The sequence below is a fragment of the Pecten maximus genome, chromosome 1, assembly GCF_902652985.1.
Source record: "Pecten maximus chromosome 1, xPecMax1.1, whole genome shotgun sequence".
Taxonomy (NCBI): domain Eukaryota; kingdom Metazoa; phylum Mollusca; class Bivalvia; order Pectinida; family Pectinidae; genus Pecten; species Pecten maximus.
Genome location: NC_047015.1, coordinates 9,364,072 through 9,384,732, shown reverse-complemented (window position 1 = coordinate 9,384,732; position 20,661 = coordinate 9,364,072). Strand labels below are relative to the sequence as shown.

Here is a 20,661-nt window from a genome sequence, read left to right as displayed (position 1 = left end):
CTGCCGCTGCCACTTCTTTGCAGAAGAATAAACACCCATCAATTCTTAATTATAGTTACCAATCACCGTACCTCAGGCTGTTTGTGTTGGTTCACATGGTCCTCAAATCCACTGCAGGGCAAAAATATTCCACACAGTGCCTCGGCAGTCTATACAACATAGATGTGTATAATGTAAATAACACTTGATCACCCAGGGAAGTGATGGATTATCCAGGGTAGTGATGGATTATCCAGGGAAGTGATGTATTACCCAGGGTAATGATGGATCACCCAGGGCAGTGATTGATCACTATCTAGAGCAGTGATGGATCACCCAGGGTAGTGATGGATTACCCAGGGTAGTGATGGATCACCCAGGGCAGTGATTGATCACTATCTAGAGCAGTGATGGATCACCCAGGGTAGTGATGGATTACCCAGGGCAGTGATTGATCACTATCTAGAGCAGTGATGGATCACCCAGGGCAGTGATGGATTATCCAGGGAAGTGATGGATTATCCAGGGAAGTGATAGATTATCCAGGGCAGTGATGGATTATCCAGGGCAGTGATGTATTACCCAGGGTAGTGATGGATCACCCAGGGCAGTGATGGATTATCCAGGGTAGTGATGGTCACCCATGGTAGTGATGTATTACCCAGGGTAGTGATGGATTATCCAGGGTAGTGATGATCACCCAGGGTAGTGATGGATTACCCAGGGTAGTGATGGATTATCCAGGGTAGTGATGATCACCCAGGGTAGTGAAGGATCACCCAGGGTAGTGATGGATCATCCAGGGCACTGATGGATTACCCAGGGCAGTGATGGATTACCCAGGGTAGTGATGTATCATCCAGGGTAGTGATGGATTACCCAGGGTAGTGATGGATTACCCAGGGTAGTGATGGATCACCCAGGGTAGTGATGGATTACCCAGGGTAGTGATGGTCACCCAGGGTAGTGATGGATTACCCAGGGTAGTGATGGATTATCCAGGGTAGTGATGTATTACCCAGGGAAGTGATGGATTACCCAGGGTAGTGATGGATCCCAGGGTAGTGATGGATTACCCAGGGTAGTGATGGATTACCCAGGGCAGTGAAGTATTACCCAGGGTAGTGATGGATCACCCAGGGTAGTGATGGATTACCCAGGGTAGTGATGTATTACCCAGGGTAGTGATGGATTATCCAGGGTAGTGATGGATTACCCAGGGTAGTGATGGATTACCCATGGTAGTGATGGATCCCAGGGTAGTGATGGATTACCCAGGGTAGTGATGGATTACCCAAGGTAGTGATGGATCACCTAGGGTAGTGATGGATCCCAGGGTAGTGATGGATTACCCAGGGTAGTGATGGATTACCCAGGGTAGTGATGGTCACCCAAGGTAGTGATGGATTACCCAGGGTAGTGATGGATTACCCAGGGTAGTGATGGATCCCAGGGTAGTGATGGATTACCCAGGGTAGTGATGAATTACCCAGGGTAGTGATGGATTACCCAGGGTAGTGATGGTCACCCAGGGTAGTGATGGATTACCCATGGTAGTGATGGATCCCAGGGTAGTGATGGATTACCCAGGGTAGTGATGGTCACCCAGGGTAGTGATGGATTACCCAGGGTAGTGATGGATTATCCAGGGTAGTGATGTATTAACCAGGGTAGTGATGGTCACCCAGGGTAGTGATGGATTACCCAGGGTAGTGATGGATTACCCAGGGCAGTGAAGTATTACCCAGGGCAGTGAAGTATTGCCCAGGGTAGTGATGGATCACCCAGGGTAGTGATGGATTACCCAGGGTAGTGATGTATTACCCAGGGTAGTGATGGATTATCCAGGGTAGTGATGGATTACCCAGGGTAGTGATGGATTACCCATGGTAGTGATGGATCCCAGGGTAGTGATGGATTACCCAGGGTAGTGATGGATTACCCAAGGTAGTGATGGATCACCTAGGGTAGTGATGGATTATCCAGGGCAGTGATGTATTACCCAGGGTAGTGATGGATTACCCAGGGCAGTGATGATCACCCAGGGTAGTGATGGATTACCCAGGGTAGTGATGGATCCCAGGGTAGTGATGGATTATCCAGGGTAGTGATGGATCCCAGGGTAGTGATGGATTATCCAGGGTAATGATGGATTAAGGGAAGTCACGGATTAGCCAGAGTAATGATGGATTAACCAGGACAGAGATGGATTATCCAGGTTAGTAATGGATTAACCAGGGAAGTGATGGATTATCCAAGATAGTGATGGATTATAAAAACAACGCATGTAGGTATATGTATGCAAAGGCCAATAGAATTAAGACCATTAGTTTTGTACTGACTGCCATATTGAATTGGGCAATACTAATAAAAAGACAGAAATTGTCCTGCAAAATCTAGACTTCACTTCTGGTCTGTGAATAAAATAAAGAACTGAATCAAAAGTAGCATGTTATACAACAGTAATTACAGTAATACATACACAGTTTATTAATAATAATGTAATTCTAAGAAAGCATTGGAGATAATTTGACAGTTATGTTTACAGCTATGAAATATTTCGTAACAATAATATAATTAATTCAAAAGCTTGTTTTTTTGTTGTTTTTTTTGACAAAAACTGTCTCTTGTAATATCTAAAAAGAAACTTTCTACAGAAATCATACACAATTATTTGTTTTCTGTCAATTTGTGATACAATGTAATAATATAAGCTGAAGGTATTGACACATATTCAAGTTTGTGTGGAACCCTCTGGACAAAAATGCTGCAGAAATTTTTCATGTACTTCACCCCTCATTTGAGAAATGGAACGAGGAGATCTCCATACTTTGAGGTTTCAGGTGTCAACATGTGTGGAGGTGTACTAAATGTTTGACTGAAAACAATTCTGGTATCTGGTATGTATATATATATAACACACATCACTGTCATCACAAGTTCTGTTTTTTTAAACATACTACTGTAGCCATATATGTCAGGTTATATTGTATTATCTTATTTGTATACAGTATTGTTTACTTGTACATATCACCTGTGTTTGATTTACAACTGTACATTTGTTTTACACCTGTACATTTGTTTTACCTGTACTTTTTCTACCTGAATACACATACCCATCATATAACTTACCATGTTGCTCTGAAGCAGTTTGACCACAACTTCCACATCATCCACAGCATTGATACACTGGAAAAAGAAAAACCCAACATTTATCACCCTACACGAGTAAGACAGTCTGTCAGGGAAAAAAATACACAAAATTTATCCCCTACACGAATAAGACAGTCTGTCAGGGAAAAAAATACACAACATTTATTACCCACACGAGTAAGACAGTCTGTCAGGAAAAAAATACACAACATTTATTACCCACACGAGTAAGACAGTCTGTCAGGAAAAAAATACACAACATTTATTACCCACACGAGTAAGACAGTCTGTCAGCAAGACAGTCTGTCAGGAAAGACAAGTATTTATCTATCTAGAATCATTTGTTTATTTTATCTACAGGCCAAGACAATCGTTATCTACCTAGAATTGTTTGTCTGTAATATTGACTGGCCAAGACAATCGTTATCTACCTAGAACCATTTGTCTGTAATATCGACTGGCCAAGACAATTTTTATCTACCTAGAATTGTTTGTCTGTAATATTGACTGGCCAAGACAAGTGTTTATCTACCTAGAACCATTTGTCTGTAATATTGACTGGCCAAGACAATTTTTATCTATCTAGAACCATTTGTCTGTAATATTGACTGGCCAAGACAAGTGTTTATCTACCTAGAATCGTTTGTCTGTAATATAAACTGGCAAAGACAATTTGTATCTACTAAGAATTGTGTGTCTATAATATATACAGGCCAGGACAGTTGTTTATATATGTAGAATTGTCTGTCTATGATGTTTCCTGACTTTTTTTAAACCTGATTAATACATGTTATTTAACCTCCCTTTACCACAATGTAGTAATCTTACCTCAGTCTTGAAGGTCTGGTTCAAGGGAAGGATATCACAAACTTTCTTGATGTAGTTCACAGCTTGATCCTACAATTAAACAGTATATACTGACAAATACACAGAAAGAGAAATATAACTTAATAGGGAAAGGATTTTAGAGTAAAAATGATTCCTTTTTTATGAAATATCCAGCTACATCTGTACACCATGGCCACATGTCATCGTCCAACAAGCTTATTTGTACAATTTGATATCCCCAGCTCCCCCCCCCCACCCCCTTTCTTTCATATGGGGGTAATCATAAATTACATTTTTTGTTAATCAAGAGGCCATAACTCAGCCAAATAGCATCTGTGAAAAGTGGCGATCAAATTTGGATGAGCCATTTAGGCATTTAATGTTGCTACCAAGTTTCAAGAAAATTTGATAATATTTGTTGCTGTCATTGCATGGAAAGGAGGTGTGACAGACGTATGAATGGACGGATGGACAAACACAAATAATATCCCCCGTTTCGGTGAAAGCGGGGGATAATAACACTTTCAGCATCCATTTTCATTTTAATAAAAGGCCCAGAGGGCCTGTATTGCAAGATGTCTTACAATTTTATATATGGTTATGAGGTCAGATCTCAAAGGTTCAAAAATATTTAACCTAAACTACCAATAAGTCCATAGGGGTGGGGAAAGACCCCAATATAACATTAGTGTGTTTATCTCTTGATGCCCAACAATGCTATATATGGTAATAGGTCAGGAATCTTAACGGTTCCAAAGATATAACAAAGGAACCAAGTCTTTAGAGATGTGGAAATTTAAAGATACCAGGATTTTGTTTATCTCTTGATGCCCAGAAATGCTATATATGGTTATGAGGTGAGGATCTCAACACAGGGTTTCATGATCAGAATCAGAAATGATTTCCATGTTAACCCCCTAATGTTTATTTATAAGGTTGATCAGAATCAGAAATGATTTCACATGTTAACCCCCTAATATTTATTTATAAGTTTGATCAGAAATGTTTTCCTACTTTACACTGTTTCCTAAATTCACTTACAGGATTGGTTTTCAGTTCTTCACGAATCATGTTGATAAATGTTTCGCACAGCTTACATCTTCCGCTCTGAAAAATAAGTAAACAAAAATGATAGTGAATGGCATCTTTTGTGCCCAAGATGCATGGACACATATTCATTAGAATGATTTGACCTTTAACGCTACCACTAACAATGACCGTGACAATATGGACATCAATACTTAATATCTACCCACATGTCTAAGTAATTGTCAGATAAACAGATACCAGAGTAGATTCTTGAGATCTGATCATAAACACATGGCAAAAAGTAACTTCATATTTTCTTCTTGTAAGAATTCGAACTTTTACACAGATTAGACCAAATGACATGTCTGTATAAAATAAATAAAATCTCTAACTAGATGCTTCACTGGAAAAAGTCTGCTATAATAACATTAAATTCAGAACTAAACGTGAAAACCTCTCCATAGCAAAGCAAAAGTCATTAGACCAATGTGTTTAATAGTTGTACATGTTGTGTAAACGGTTTTGTAGCTTCTAATATTTCAGCTTTTCATTACCGGTATTTGTTTCCATGGTTACAGAAACATAACCTTAAATGAAAACTTCCTGATAGCAAAAGACACCACTAGACCACTTTAGATAAGATTAGATAAGATTTGTTTCTGGTGCAGGATGGAAACCCTTCATACCAGCTGACTCAAGACATCAAACTATGTTATATACATTTGTATTTATCAATTTTGTTTTTGAAACTGTTAGCACACTGTCCTTATGGAGAAGAAGTTTTAACTAAGTGAAGTCTTTGTCTATTGGGATAAAACTTTTTCTGGTGTCCCCTACTGATATGCAACGAAGTCATATCATCCCATTTTTTCACAAAGGATGAAGGCCATCATGAGACATCATGAATTTTTTTTAGCACTTCAGTTTTGAATGAGTAAATCATGTCTCCTCCAATCCTTTGCTGGAAGAGTGTGGGCAGCTTTTATTTCATATACCGTATTTGACCTAATAAGGGCGCAGGGCGCGGGTAATTGACAGTGGGGGCCCCCTTATTAAGATTAGTTATTCTGAAGTTTTATGAAACAGACTATACCTTATAGCAGAATACCCAAGGTTGTGGAAACGGTAAAATATTCAGTCATAAAAATATTCCAGATGAAGATATCTATAGCTATTCATTATCATATATTAAGCTTAAACATCACTTGAATACTCCTGTAAACTTGTAAACCATGCCAGCTGATCTTTAGACCAGAGAACGTGTGTTCCACCATTTATGTTCAAATGGAACTCTTTTGTGTTCTATTTATAGAAACAGGTGATTTCCCAGATCATATCAGACATCGTTTTCTTTGACCAATTGATTTACAATGTACATTTCTTTTACTAGCTTTCTGTTCTGAAAAAAAGTTATTTATCAACAAGAATGAAGTCTTTACTTTATCTTCAAATAAAGATGTTAAGTTATTATTTGTAAGTGTGTTTAGTTTTGGGTGCTCTTTGCACTGACATGTCATCTGTAGCCTATAGGAATACACAAAATGTGGCGAAAACATGTGTTCCAGTTACTTAATATGCTGAAGAAAATTGAACACATAAAGTAGCAAAATATTTCACATGAATTATTACTTTTGAACACCATTTTGACACCATTTTGACACTCAGTCAAAGATTTATTTCCTTGAAAAAAGGTAGGGGCGCCCTTATTAGGTCAAATACGGTATTGTAGTCTTTCCTCATATGAAGGATCAGAAAAGTCAGGAATCTGTTTTGTTGCTCTCCATTGTACACTTTTCAAGCTGTTAATAAATTTGACTTTCAAAGGACTCCAGATTAGACAGACATAGTCCAAATGTACACAAACTAAAGTCTTATACAGAAGAACAAACAACTTCTCGTCCAGGTAATGGAAATAGAGGCAGATCCTGGCAAAAATGGGTAAAGCTACAATTATGTATCAAGTTTAGTGAAGTTTTGTGTACTGTGATTACATTAAACACTTGATGAGGAAAATGGAAATATTGCAGATTCTGAATATTTGTTTCTGTGACTACAAAAACATTATCCAAAATGAAAACTTCTAGATAGCAAAAGACAGGGGGGAATGTATTTCTACAATTTCCATATTGAGCAGAATTAAAACTATAAATAGTTGTTCAGATACTAATTTATCAGAATGAACTGGTAATAATGAACACTTACGCTGTCTGTGTTGGAGACCGTCTGCTTTGTCCAGACTGTTTGTAGGCAGTGGTCCACAGCCTTGCACTCCTTGGCCCGGGAAACATGGCTGCACCAGTAAGATGGCCCCCAGGTACACTTACTAGAGCCCAGCAGGGAACTGCTCTCAACACTAACTACAATGACACAACATGTACCAAGATGTGTGTATTCAAATCTCACTACAATGGCACAGAAGTACTAAAATCAGAAACTATTATGTATATACTTTTGGTCTTGGTTGCGAGTCTTGGTTAAACCTTTCCCGTGATTCAAAAAGTCATGAAATTCAGGTCAGGAAAATCAATCACAATTGAAATAAGAGCTTGTTGTGATTAATACTCCTGATTTGCGTTAACTTTATTTTGCCAATCTTCTGCATACCTTTTGGTATCCGTGCGAAAGGCAAAGGACCCAGACCAACAAACTACAAATGCTTTGACTCTATTACCTGATACTAAATCATGAAAATGGCACATTGTATGTAGTAATACATAGATAAGTAATAAACGTGGCTAGCCTGCTGTAATTAGAATAATGTGGGATACAACCATATATAGGTAAGGTTGTGAGATTCCAGGTATGGTAATTCCTGTACCATATATAGGTAAGGTTGTGAGATTCCAGGTATGGTAATTCCTGTACCATATATAGGTAAGGTTGTGAGATTCCAGGTATGGTAATTCCTGTACCATATATAGGTAAGGTTGTGAGATTCCAGGTATGGTAATTCCTGTACCATATATATTTAGATATATGTTCTATATAAAATGGGCAAATGGCCAATCTTAATGAGTTATATATATAGTCTCTAGCAAGTTACTGAACAACACTTATCTAATCAAATTAACTGGTGAATATATATAGTAGTGAGCATTAATTGACATTCATATTTTATTTCAGTGTATCTATTGGAAAGTTTTAAAGTTTAATTTCAATCATCATCTGAACTTTATATCATACTATACACACTGTTTATATGTAGCTAGCATAAAGTATAAATTTCCTTGATAGAAATATATCTCGTCAATATAAAGTGCTTCATCATGGTCACAAAATCATTATGATACAGTGCTTCATCATGGTCACAAAATCATTATGATACAAAGTCCAGATAAATTATATTAGGTACATATGTGTTCCAAGGTCCACGCTCTTTATCCAAGTATCACTTTACATTCAGGCCTGTCTGACTTGTCTGTAGTCTGTACCAGTAAATCTGTGTTGGACAAGTACATTTTACCATTCACTTGTCCTACTGGACGAGTGAGTTTTAGCTAAAAGATACTTTTAAAAATGAACTTGAAAATGTCTGTAAGACATAAATGCCCCCATTGCCACTTGACAACATCCCAAAACAGTTTGGTGAGGATAGCATCAGCAGTTCCTGAGAATACCTCTTTGCATTTCTTCAGGACAGCACATTACGGGACAGGACTGACAAAAGTAACACTATAAGCCCATAAGCCCCCCCGGCCCCCTCTCATTTAATGCAAGGACATAAAAATGAATAAAACAAATGCATTACTTCCATTCTTACACTACTGCTTTTCTTTTTTACTGATATTAAACATAAAGGTTAAATCCTGGGACTTGATCACCACAAATCACACAAAATCACCAGCATCTGGCAAAAATAGTAAAGGAGAATTCCGCTTTTTCATAGTAGTGCACCCTGGCCCTACATCAGACATGGTTTCAGGGTCAGGAGGGGAAACTCAGGCAAAGCTCTTCTGAAAATCAATTAATTGCCATGCAAAACTTTTTTCTATATAGCAATTAATTGCCATGCAAAACTTTTTTCTATATAGCAATCTATTTTTTCTCTCTTGTAATATTTTATTTAACTTTCACAAATAAAAATTTTCAAATCACAAACAAAACACCCTTTTATTAAAAGTTTGTATCTTTAAAGATTAAATTATCATTTTATCGTGCATTAGGTTGTGCCATTGAAACATTTAGTAATTAATGTCTTATTCAGTGTGACATTCTTTCATTATATTGACAATAGTTAGATGTTTCTGGGCTTCCACAATGTTAAAAATACCACAATATCATAGTACTCTCTCTTGAATAACTGCCCTGCAGGTAGGGTGTAAGAATTGTACCTGCTGCCCCCATTGCATGATCGTAAGAGGCGACTAAATTTGGGATCTTATCTTTTCTCTTCTTTCTTAACAACTTTCTTCTTCCTAATGTCTCCCTTGACAATGCGTTCGCCGCTGTGAGGAAGGCTTTGGGTTGTGTCCCCTAGCCGAGACACTGTACCAGAGTCTTTAACAAGAGGGATCTTGGCGCCCACCATTGAATGATCTTTATAGGTTCCATGTCAGATTGATCTTTTCTCTACTTTTCCTCTAAGTCTTACTAATCTGTGTAAATTCAGAAACAGCCCTTTAGTACTTTTCAAACAAGGGGAACCTATATATAAAATTTAAGATTTAGCGATAATGACTGTCTGTTGGCCATGTTGTTTTCCGATTGGTCCCAAAATGCAATACCAGGGACCAAGGGGAACCTACATATGAAATTTGAGAAAGATCCCTTCAGTATTTTCTCAGAAGTAGCGATAACAAACTTCAATTGTCAAAATCCAAGATGGCTGCCTGTCAGCCATGTTGTTTTTCGATTGGTCTCAAAATGCAATATGCATAACTAGGCACCAAGGGGAACCTACATATGAAATTTGAGAAAGATCCCTTCAGCACTTTCTGAGAAATAGCGATAACAAACTTCAATTGTCAAAATCCAAGATGGCTGCCTGTTGGCCATGTTGTTTTCTGATTGGTCTCAAAATGCAATATGCATAATAAGCCACCAAGAGGAACCTACATATGAAATTTGAGAAAGATCCCTTCAGTGCTTTCTAAGAAATAACGATAACAAACTTCAATTGTCAAAATCCAAGATGGCTGCCTGTCGGCCATGTTGTTTTCCGATTGGTCTCAAAATGCAATATACGTAACTAGGAACCAAGGGGAACCTATATATGAAATTTGAGAAAGATCCCTTCATTACTTTCTGAGAAATAGCAATAACAAGAATTGTTTACGGAGGGACGTTGGACCACGGATGCAGGGCGATTTGATCGCCCACCATCTGATGATGGTGGGCTAAAAATGGTAGTTGCTGCTCCTGCTTAGCGCTCAGCATATTAGGAGTGGGACGACTGGTTCGCCTGTTGTCAGTATAATGTGACCGGGTGGGGTGTGCTGCTGGGTGTCTTCGGCAGTATGCTTCAGTGAGGTAGCACTATAAATCGGCAAAAGTTCCGGCCTATCACAAGGAGACTTAACACGAACATGCCACAGTCTCCCAAAACACACATTCACACTCGCCACACGCATGCATGTCGCACGCACGGGAGGCCGTCCTTAAATGACCTAAGCCATACCTGTCAATTTTCCCGCATTGGACGGGAGACTCCCGAATATTCAATACAAAAATCAAATTCTCCAGTTTGAAATTAATGACCTGCGCGGGTCCGGAATTTGATTAAATTCTCCAGTTTTCTCCCGATTGGCCCAAGTACCTCGCCCTCGGACATGACGTGCGTCAATTTGACGCTTCAAATTCTGACTAAAACTAGTGTGTATATATAAGTCTTAAAACGTTGTCCAATATACAGACTCAACAGAGGGCATATTAGCTATGGTCAGTGACACTAATTGACCCCTATGGGTTAGTTAAAAGAGTCGGTCAACCGTGACAAATCCCGACTGTCACCAAATTGGGTCTCAGGTGAAGTTTCCAAAAATCAACATACCTGTAGTAAAATAAGCTATTTGCAATGTAGATTTTTCCAAAGAAGTTATACAAACCCTAAACTAGCCATATTTGCCAACAAATTAGTATATTTTTTATTGATTTAAGAATGTTGGCAAAGAACTGCAGTCAGACTCTCAAAAAAATTGGCACCATGCTGTTGACGGCGGCCATGTTTGTTGTGATGAATATTCTAAAAATGGACCCGGAATCCGGAAATGGACAATTTTTTCAGGATATTTTTTTTTTCTCTCTCCTGATTTTAGACAATTGTTTTCTGGGAAATAACATAACTAAAAAAATAAAGATACTTAATTTTCTTTTTTTTTCCCCCAATGAAACTTATACATGGATTTGATTTAAAAGAAGAGTCTTCAATTTCTATATTTAGATTATTAAAAAAAAAAAAAATTGATTCAATATATGGAATTATTTGAAGGTAAATTCAATTGAACTAATGTTTTTGAATATGCTACATTTTATTTAATCCAAAATTGACGTATATAAATATCAGTATACATTTGAAAACAATTCATCTCAGGATTTTTATTTGACTCTTAAGGATTTTACAACTGTGAGTCACTGACTCCTGCCGAGATTTTGATCCTACTTTTGTTCACTGTTCAGTAGTTTCATTCACTATTCAGTACAAATTATAATAACTATAATCTACTTGTTATTAAATTGAATACTATTAATCAATTAATTTGTGTTTTTTTTGTTGATGAGTTCAATATGTTTAGTAAAAATGTCCCCGCGCGCAATCTCCAGTTTGAAGAAAGTCCTCAAACTGGAGATCTCCAGTTTGTCAACATTTGACCTTTGACAGGTATGCCTAAGCTGTTAATAGGACGTTAAACAAAATAAACCAAACCAAACTATTGAATAATATAAGACATCATGGTTGCAAGCTAGCAGCTGATATGCTGAAAAATGTAAGTGTTGAAGTTTTTCCAGTGTGTAATAGGATGAATTAGTACTTCAGATTAAAATACCCATAATAGTTTTATGTTTGTTGATTCATCCCTTGTGTTTACCTTGTTTAATGGTTAACTACCATGATACCATAGAACACTGGCACTAGAGATATCTGTATTCAAATTTGAGATATCTGTATCTAAAAATAAATTATGTTTAGAGATGTATTTTAGATACAGATATCTCTAATTTACAAATACAGATATCTCCATTTAAATACAGATATATCTTAATCAAATAGATAAAACCCAAATGGCTTGCCATAATAGTCATATTACAAAATAAATATGTAATAGGGACGTGGGTTTGTGTGGCTTATTCATGATGATCAGTGTCAGATGCATTTTCCATTGCAGGCCCATTGATGTTTAACCTTGTTATTTCATGTTTAAAATCTCTTTTCACAGCCTATTGAAACTTGATATGTGTACCGGCATATACCAGGTTCGTATATGTATACAGCACTTCTTCCTAGAACCACTTGACAGATATATACAAGGAAGAAAAAGCAAGATGAAATGTAGGTAAATATACACAATTAGTCATGCATCATGTGAAAATAAACAAGAGTATGGCGTCATATGGAAGTAAATAAAGTAATTGTTATAAAAAAACAGCCCAATTTCTTAAGTTTACAGGGATCATCACCCATTGATAATTACTGAATGTTCAACATTAAATTCTTGTATACATGCGAATCTTTTTTTTAAATCATTTTGTCTTGAATACATTTAAATATTTAGATATCAATAAAATAAACCTTAACTAAATGTATGCAAGTTTGATAAATGTTACGAGAGAGCTAACATGTTAAAGAAGGACGAAGGAATGTTTAGGCCTTAGTAAGTTACAGTAGGCCTAGCAAGATCACAACATTGGAATCGATTATAAAGCGCTTTTAAAAATCTATATTATAACAACCAGAAACGGGTGGTTTTTTTTTAAAAAGCGCTTTATAGTCGATTCCAATGTTGTATCGGTGCATAAATAGACATGAAATGATGTTACAAATTAAAATTAGACAATTCCATAATAACTTTAGTTCCTGACCCCAAGTAACTGTTACCTGTGAGCAAGATTACTAGTGTTGCGTAATTACTACACCGACAATGATGGATAAGTTGTGAACACCGTCATACTGATATGCTATCGATATCTAATCATTAAGATAACAAGTATACTTACCGAAACCCAACAGCGTCAAAAATACGACCAATTTCATCTTGATGACACCTGACAATAACAATCGTGACTTTACTGCTTCACGATCATGTGAGCAGGATCATGTGATTTGGCTGTTTGCCTCGGTATTTTTCATTGGCTATTGAAAAAAGGTGCGTTCGTTTATAGCATGTTATACAAGACACGCACTTTATTAAGGAGACTCTGCACGGCTTTCAAGTAAATTTTAAAGTCAACATGTGTGGCTCGCGTTTCCATACTCACAACACTTTTGTTTTCATAACTTAGAATTCTAGTTGTATTTTTTCGAAATATGATTAAAATCTAAAGTCCAAACAACGTCCCGCCTCAAATCCATTAAAAATTATATCACCCCAAACTTTAAGTCATTTCTACCCAACTTTTCAATTAGGCTTATAAGACCCCAAAAATGTTCATGCACCAAAAATGCTACATCGTACCAAATGTGTACAAATGCAGCTCTTTCCCAGCTTTCTTAATTAATACCCACAAACAGGCGGCCAAATTGAGTATAGAATATATAATGTAGTGTAGTATTTTTCTATATTAGTGTAGTATTTTTCTATTTTCTGTTATACCATCTTTGCTTTAGGAATTTTAATAGCCCGTCAATCTGTTGACCGTTGGTAATTAGATGGGGGACACGTCGGGATGCTAATCCGTGAAGTAATCAATTCACCATGCCCGTGGCAGTAAACGTCTGCCCGGCTACCGTTCTGCGGGACTTTGATTATTAATGTCGATAAGTGGTAGAAAACAACTAAGAATAACACGTCTACTCTTCTTCGATTTTATTTTAAAACTCTGAGCCCGTCTACAATCGTATGACGTCATAAATATTACAACGTCATCATAACATTAGAAATGGCGCCATATTCACAACATCCTGGGGGCGCCAGCAACTAGATAATGTTCGGAGATGATATAATATAATGTCAATAAAAGTCTGAGAGCAACTTAAAAAACAAATCAATTATATAAACACACAAAAATCAAATATATTTCACTTGGTCCAATTTGTCTAATTTTTTCGATTGCTTTGACCTTAGATTTACGTATCCTAGATTCATGTTCATCGGTTTCTTCACAAACGTCCATTGCTGTGTTCACGGTTTTGCCCATGTCACAATTTTCGTTTACTTCCAATGGATAGAGTTTCACAATGGGTCGATTTGTCAATCCTGTATTGGTTCGAATTATTGCTGATCGTGCTAATCCGTCTTTGCCGTACGCTAAACTTTCAATAACGGCTACTTTCCAAGTGTTTCTAGGAGAATCGTCATGGATTTGCACAATGCCACCACCTTTGATAGTTTGCGTGTTTGTTCCGGTAACCCGGTGAAATTCCCTCAAAGAGGTTAGGTACTCCTGACTCCATCGCTTCCAAAACTGATCCGTAAGAAGTTGTCTGTGTTCACAAAGCCTGTTCAGTTTTCGATGCACGTTTCCGGTCACATTGTGAGCATTCTCAATATCCGAAGGGTATGGCAATAACGTTGTTGGTTTCCCATATAGAAGATGTGACGGCGTAAGAGGTTCTGGATCCGAGACATCAGAAGAGATGTAGGTCAAGGGACGGTTGTTTAGCATAGCTTCGATCTCCGATAATATTGTTTGAAGAGTTTCATAGTCGACACATGATCTGCCTAACACTTTTTTCAGACTGTTCTTTGTTAATCCAATAAGTCGTTCCCAGAAATCACCATACCACGGTGCACTTTTAGCGATGAATTTCCATGTAGTTCCATAATTTGTAAGTGAATTATGCAAGGTTTCTGATGCAAAAAGATGTTTGATATCCCCCGCGGCGGCAACAAATGTGCAGGCATTATCGGAAATCATAATCCTAGGTAATGACTTTTTACTGATGAATCGTCTAAAAGCCATAAGAAAAGATTCTTCTGTCATGTTTGGAACAATCTCCAAATGTACAGCCCTTGTGTTTGCACATGTAAAAAGACAAATATAAACCTGTGTAGTTTCACTTCCTTTTCCGCTTTTTATGTATCAGGCCCCTGAGAAGTCCACTCCCGTGACTTTGAAGGGTCTATCCATTACTCTGTCTTTAGGTAGAGGTGGTGGATCAGGGGCGGTATAAGGTTTGCCCGACACTTTGCGACAAATCACACATTTCCGTAGTACACTGTTGACGAGTTGGCGAATTGCAGGTATCCAGAATCTTTGTCGTAATAACGTAATTGTGCTGCCTACGCCACAATGATGATTCTGTAAATGTAGGTTTCGCACAAGTAGTTCTGTGAACTTGTGTTTTGTTGGCAGTAAATATGGAAACTTAGCGTCATGAGATGCCGGTGCATTGTTGATACGTCCTCCACATCTGATAAGATTGTCTTCGTCAAGATAAAGTCTTAGCTGACGAACAAGATTGTGCGGTTTCGATGATTTTGATCGAAGGTCCTGCATAACTTCCTGAAACTCACTCTCTACAATTGGTGGCAGCGGTGGGATTTAGTTAAATTGAGACATTTCACACTAGTGTTTACTATGGAGCAGGACAAGTCGCTCATCAACGAACATTTGGCAGATTCAGGATTCGATGGATCGCCATTTTATCCACGCGACACCAGCACACCTAGAGTTGGAAGGTATCGGGCGGCTAGAACTCCCCTGAATAGGAGCCGTCATGATAATGGATTAAAAGAAGTTACCACGTCCGGTCGAGAACGCTCAACAAACGATTGTTGTTCGCTCGTGATGTGCACACTGTCCCTAATAGTATTACTATCTGGACTAGCTGTGTATTTGGTGTATTGGAGCTACGATTATGTATCCAGTATCATCGTGTTCAATCTCGACACCCTGCAGCGACGTACTAGGCAAGCAGGACAGATTGGGCTTTTATGTCTGGTGTTGTGTATCATAGCCGTGCTAATTGTCAGAATTAGAGGACTGTCAAGGAAAAACAATGAGTTTAATAACGACAGTCATCATTCAGAAGACGAGAAGTGACTTGATGATGTGCCTTACGCTGATGGACGCGAGGCAAAACTATGCCCGCAATGCAGTAACTTTCCGTTCCAGAGAGCTTGGCATCATGAATACCCAATACGGAGAACTTTTACTGGAAAAAGTACAGATACATGGCCAGAATTCCTTGAATATTTTGAAAATCTTGTCGAACTGAATATGTGGAATGAGGAACGGAAAAGGCGTGTGTTATTGAGCACGTTACGTGGCCAGGCTGCATCATATGTATACGGTCTCCAACCGTCATGCAAACGTCGTTATAACCGTTTGTTTGGAAAAATGGACGACACATTTGGATTTAAAGCCACGAAAGAAAAGTATGTGGCTGAAGCCAAACTACGACGCCGGAATAAGGGAGAATCACTTCGAGATTTTGGCCAAGCCCTGGAAGATTTATACCGGCGAGCCTATCGGGACAAACCTGATCTAGTGGAAGAACATACACTCCAGGCTTTTCTAGATAAATGTAGTGAGTCTGTAGAGTTTCGCTTAACGGTTAGGAGAACCAGACCGAGAAGTATAACCGAGGCGGTTACCAACGCTATGCACGAGGAATATACGTATTCATGAGAGAGAACTACGGAGATATAACAAGTCTCCTATAAGACCTGCATGCTATGTCCTTTGATTCGGACGCGGAACAGCGAGCCCACAGACCACGTTTCCGCAGAAATAGGCGGAGTACGAGAAATAGGCCGAGGAGGAACCATACACGTGATGGTGGATCAACCGGTCGGGCATGAAGGTCTTGGTCCAATCGAAGCAGTTAAACGACCCATACAAGGTAATTACCGGGCAAACAGGACTAAGTGGAGAGGGGATAGTCGGATAACTAATCGTACCAGAGAAAACATCCGATCCCCTTGTCGGGAAACGGAGAAAAACATCATAACCAATGACGGGTCAAACACTGCTGACGAATGGAACCAAAAACCTGAATTGCCAGACATCGGTAAAACCAAAACCAAATGTATCTGAAGAAACAACAACTTGTAGTGATTTTGACGATACAGAGCGGCTAATGAGGGATACATCAAATCGTATCCAACCACACAAGTTTAATGAAGAGTCAGAAACAGAACCCGAAAGTGGATATGAATCACCGGGAGGTGTTAAATGGAGGAGGAAACGGAATAAACAACAAATCACTCACACAAAGTTACCTTCAAGATCTGCCTTCTAAATGCGGAATAATCAACAATTATGACATTCCTGTGACTTTCTTTCAGATTGAAAATTAAACTGTGACATTCATTGGATTATTATCAAACTAAACTGTGACATTCATTGGATTATTATCAAACTAAACTGTGACATTCATTGGATTGTTATCAAACTAAACTGTGACATTCACTGGATTATTGTCAAACTAAACTGTGACATTCATTGGATTATTTTAACACGTTTGAATCCTTCGGATTATTTTACCTCTGTAGCTGCGTGTCTTAGGTCTATTTAGCAATATGTAACGAGATCTATCTAAATTCATGTACCGAGAAATGTATTTTCCTTGTATTGATAATGAACTTATGTGCGTTACCGATTGGTGTAGTTAATAACATCGAAGGGTATCCACGCCCATGCGATGATTTAGTGTAGTTAACATCGAAGGGTATCCACGCCCATGCGATGATTTAGTGTAGTTAACATTGACGGGTATCCACGCCCATGCGATGTGTTTTAGTGTAGCTGTAGTTTTATTTAGTGGTTGTTTATTCAGATCAATTATTTTGACCATCTATTCGTATGATAGTTATATAGAAGAGTTTTGATAAGTGTTATGTAGACAACATGTATATCCTGTACATATTTCATATTTTGCTCATATTAATTTAGAGAGAACGAGAGAGAATGTGGTTAGCTGAACAGTGGAAGTTCAGTGTTTCTAAGGAGGGGGAAGTGTAGTATTTTTCTATATTAGTGTAGTATTTTTCTATGTTTCTATTTTCTGTTATACCATCTTTGCTTTAGGAATTTTAATAGCCCGTCAATCTGTTGACCGTTGGTAATTAGATGGGGAGGGACACGTCGGGATGATATCCCGTGAAGGAATCAATTCACCACGCCCGTGGCAGTAATCGTCTGCCCGGCTCCTGTTCATGTTTATTGCCCCTGTCAGAGAGGTATTAATCGCCTCTCATCCCTATTATCCACTACAAATGGCTGGACCTGTCTGGGAGCTCCAGCGATGCCCAATCTTCATTACACATGGTCAACATTTACTCGCGGCTAATTGTTTTTCTAAGTGTTATGTACATTGTTATTTACACATTTAAGTCACCGGAGCGGAAGGCTCCGGTACAGGTGTGCACCGCTCCGGCAGGGCTCCGGCAGGGCTCCGGCGCTCCGGTAACGCTCCGGTAGCGCTCCGTTAGGTTTTGGTATAAAAGGGGTGAAAGCGAGAGCGGAGGGAGAGTTCAGAGAGTTCGGAGAGTTCGTGGAGTTCAGGGAGTTAGTTGAAGTTCGAGGGAGAGTTCGAGTTGGAGTGCCTTGATGTTACTTTGTTGGATGTTATACGTATGCTGATGAACTCGAGAGCGGTGTTGCCATTTATATATATGCTCTATACACTGCTGATGTTGCTGAATATATAGACTGAAACTTTACGACGGTGTTGAATTGTGTTTCTCGACGACCCACACTATTTATTTCCAAACTCGGCAGTATTGTGGCGGGTGTCTGAAGCTACCTCGAGGACACCTACCGAGGGCTGCGGGACTTTGATTATATAGTTCCCCGGCTATTTCGCTACAGTAGTGTAGTATTTTTCTATATTAGTGTAGTATTTTTCTATTTTCTGTTATACCATCTTTGCTTTAGGAATTTTAATAGACCGTCTATCTGTTGACCGTTGGTAATTAGATGGAGGGGACACGTAGGGATGCTTATCCGTAAAGTAATCAAGTCACCACGCCCGTGGCAGTAATCGTCTGTTCGGCTGCCGTTCATGTTTATTGCCCCTGTCAGAGAGGTATTAATCGCCTCTCATCCCTATTACCCACTACAAATGGCTGGACCTGTCTGGAAACTCCAGCGATGCCCCATCTATATTACACATGGTCAACATTTACTCGCGGCTAATTGTTTTACTAAGTGTTATGTACATTGTTATTTACACATTTAAGTCACCGGAGCGGAAGGCTCCGGCGCTCCTGCTAGCGCTCGTTGCTGAATATACATAGACTGAAACTTTACGACGGTGTTGAATAGTGTTTCTCGACGACCCACACTATTTATTTCTAAACTCGGGTATTGCGGCGGGTGTCTGACGCTACCTCGAGGACACCTACCGAGGGCTGCGGGACTTTGATTATAGTTCCCCGGTTATTTCGCTACAGTAGGATATATGAGGAATGGTGTTTGGGATGTCCAAAAAACAGTAGTTCAGGAATTTAGAAAATATATACATATTGAATAATTAATTAGATGAATTGTCAGATACCAGCATGCATGTGGGGTCAAGTAGAGAAGAAAGCCTCTAACGTATGTTCAAACCTCAATGATAGCAGGTTTGTAAGTTAATGGTAATCCAGTATCTTTCCTTCGACAGACACTTTGTTTCATTCCAGGTAGGGCAATGATCAATAGCAACCACCTGCATGAATTGAAATATATGCCTTGCCACAAACAGGAAAGACAAAATGTGATAATAATCTACCCTTATATGAGAGAGTGGATCTTCACCCTATATTGTATGATGGGCAGAGATTGTGAATCTTAACACTATATTGTATGGTGACCAGAGATAGTGGACCTTCATACTATATTATATGGTGAGCAAAGATAGCGAATCTTAACACTATATTGTATGGTGAGTAGAGATAGTGGACCTTCATCCTATATTGTATGGTGAGCAGAGATAGTGGACCTTCACCCTATATTGTATGGTGAGTAGAGATAGTGGACCTTCATCCTATATTGTATGGTGAGCAGAGATAGTGGACCTTCACCCTATATTGTATGGTGAGTAGAGATAGTGGACCTTCACCCTATATTGTATGGTGAGTAGAGATAGTGGACCTTCACCCTATATTGTATGGTGAGTAGAGATAGTGGAACTTCACCCTATATTGTATGGTGAGTAGAGATAGTGGACCTTCACCCTATATTGTATGGTGAGTAGAGATAGTGGACCTTCACCCTATATTGTATGGTGAGTAGAGATAGTGGACCTTCACCCTATATTGTATGGTGAGTAGAGATAGTGGACCTTCACCCTATATTGTATGGTGAGTAGAGATAGTGGACCTTCACCCTATATTGTTTGGCGAGTAGAGATAGTGGAACTTCATCCTATATTGTATGGTGAGTAGAGATAGTGGACCTTCATCCTATATTGTATGGCGAGTAGAGATAGTGGACCTTCACCCTATATTGTATGGTGAGTAGAGATAGTGGACCTTCACCCTATATTGTATGGTGAGTAGAGATAGTGGACCTTCACCCCATATTGTATGGTGAGTAGAGATAGTGGACCTTCACCCTATATTGTATGGTGAGTAGAGATAGTGAATC

The 20,661-nt window shown here is 38.7% G+C and overlaps 2 protein-coding genes across 2 annotated transcripts in view; both read right to left on the bottom strand.

Moving 5' to 3' along the window:
• Positions 1-13,262, bottom strand: part of LOC117324297 (prosaposin-like) — a 52,026-nt gene extending 38,764 nt beyond the window's left edge. Inside the window, exons 1-6 of the mRNA XM_033880084.1 lie at positions 13,141-13,262; positions 7,192-7,346; positions 5,002-5,067; positions 3,961-4,029; positions 3,112-3,168; positions 72-149 (exon numbers count right to left, since the gene is read on the bottom strand). Of these exons, the coding sequence (XP_033735975.1) occupies positions 72-149; positions 3,112-3,168; positions 3,961-4,029; positions 5,002-5,067; positions 7,192-7,346; positions 13,141-13,177 (462 nt within the window). The 5' untranslated portion in view covers positions 13,178-13,262. The remainder of the gene's footprint in view (positions 1-71; positions 150-3,111; positions 3,169-3,960; positions 4,030-5,001; positions 5,068-7,191; positions 7,347-13,140) is intronic.
• Positions 13,263-15,165: 1,903 nt separating this feature from the next.
• LOC117317061 lies at positions 15,166-15,582 on the bottom strand. The gene has a single exon (XM_033872174.1). The coding sequence runs from the start codon at positions 15,580-15,582 to the stop codon at positions 15,166-15,168; it is 417 nt and encodes a 138-aa protein (XP_033728065.1).
• Between the last annotated feature and the right edge of the window lie 5,079 nt (positions 15,583-20,661).

Excerpts from the sequence above, each read along its gene's own strand:
- LOC117317061 (XM_033872174.1), bottom strand. The coding sequence starts at position 15,582 with ATGCAGGACCTTCGATCAAAATCATCGAAACCGCACAATCTTGTTCGT.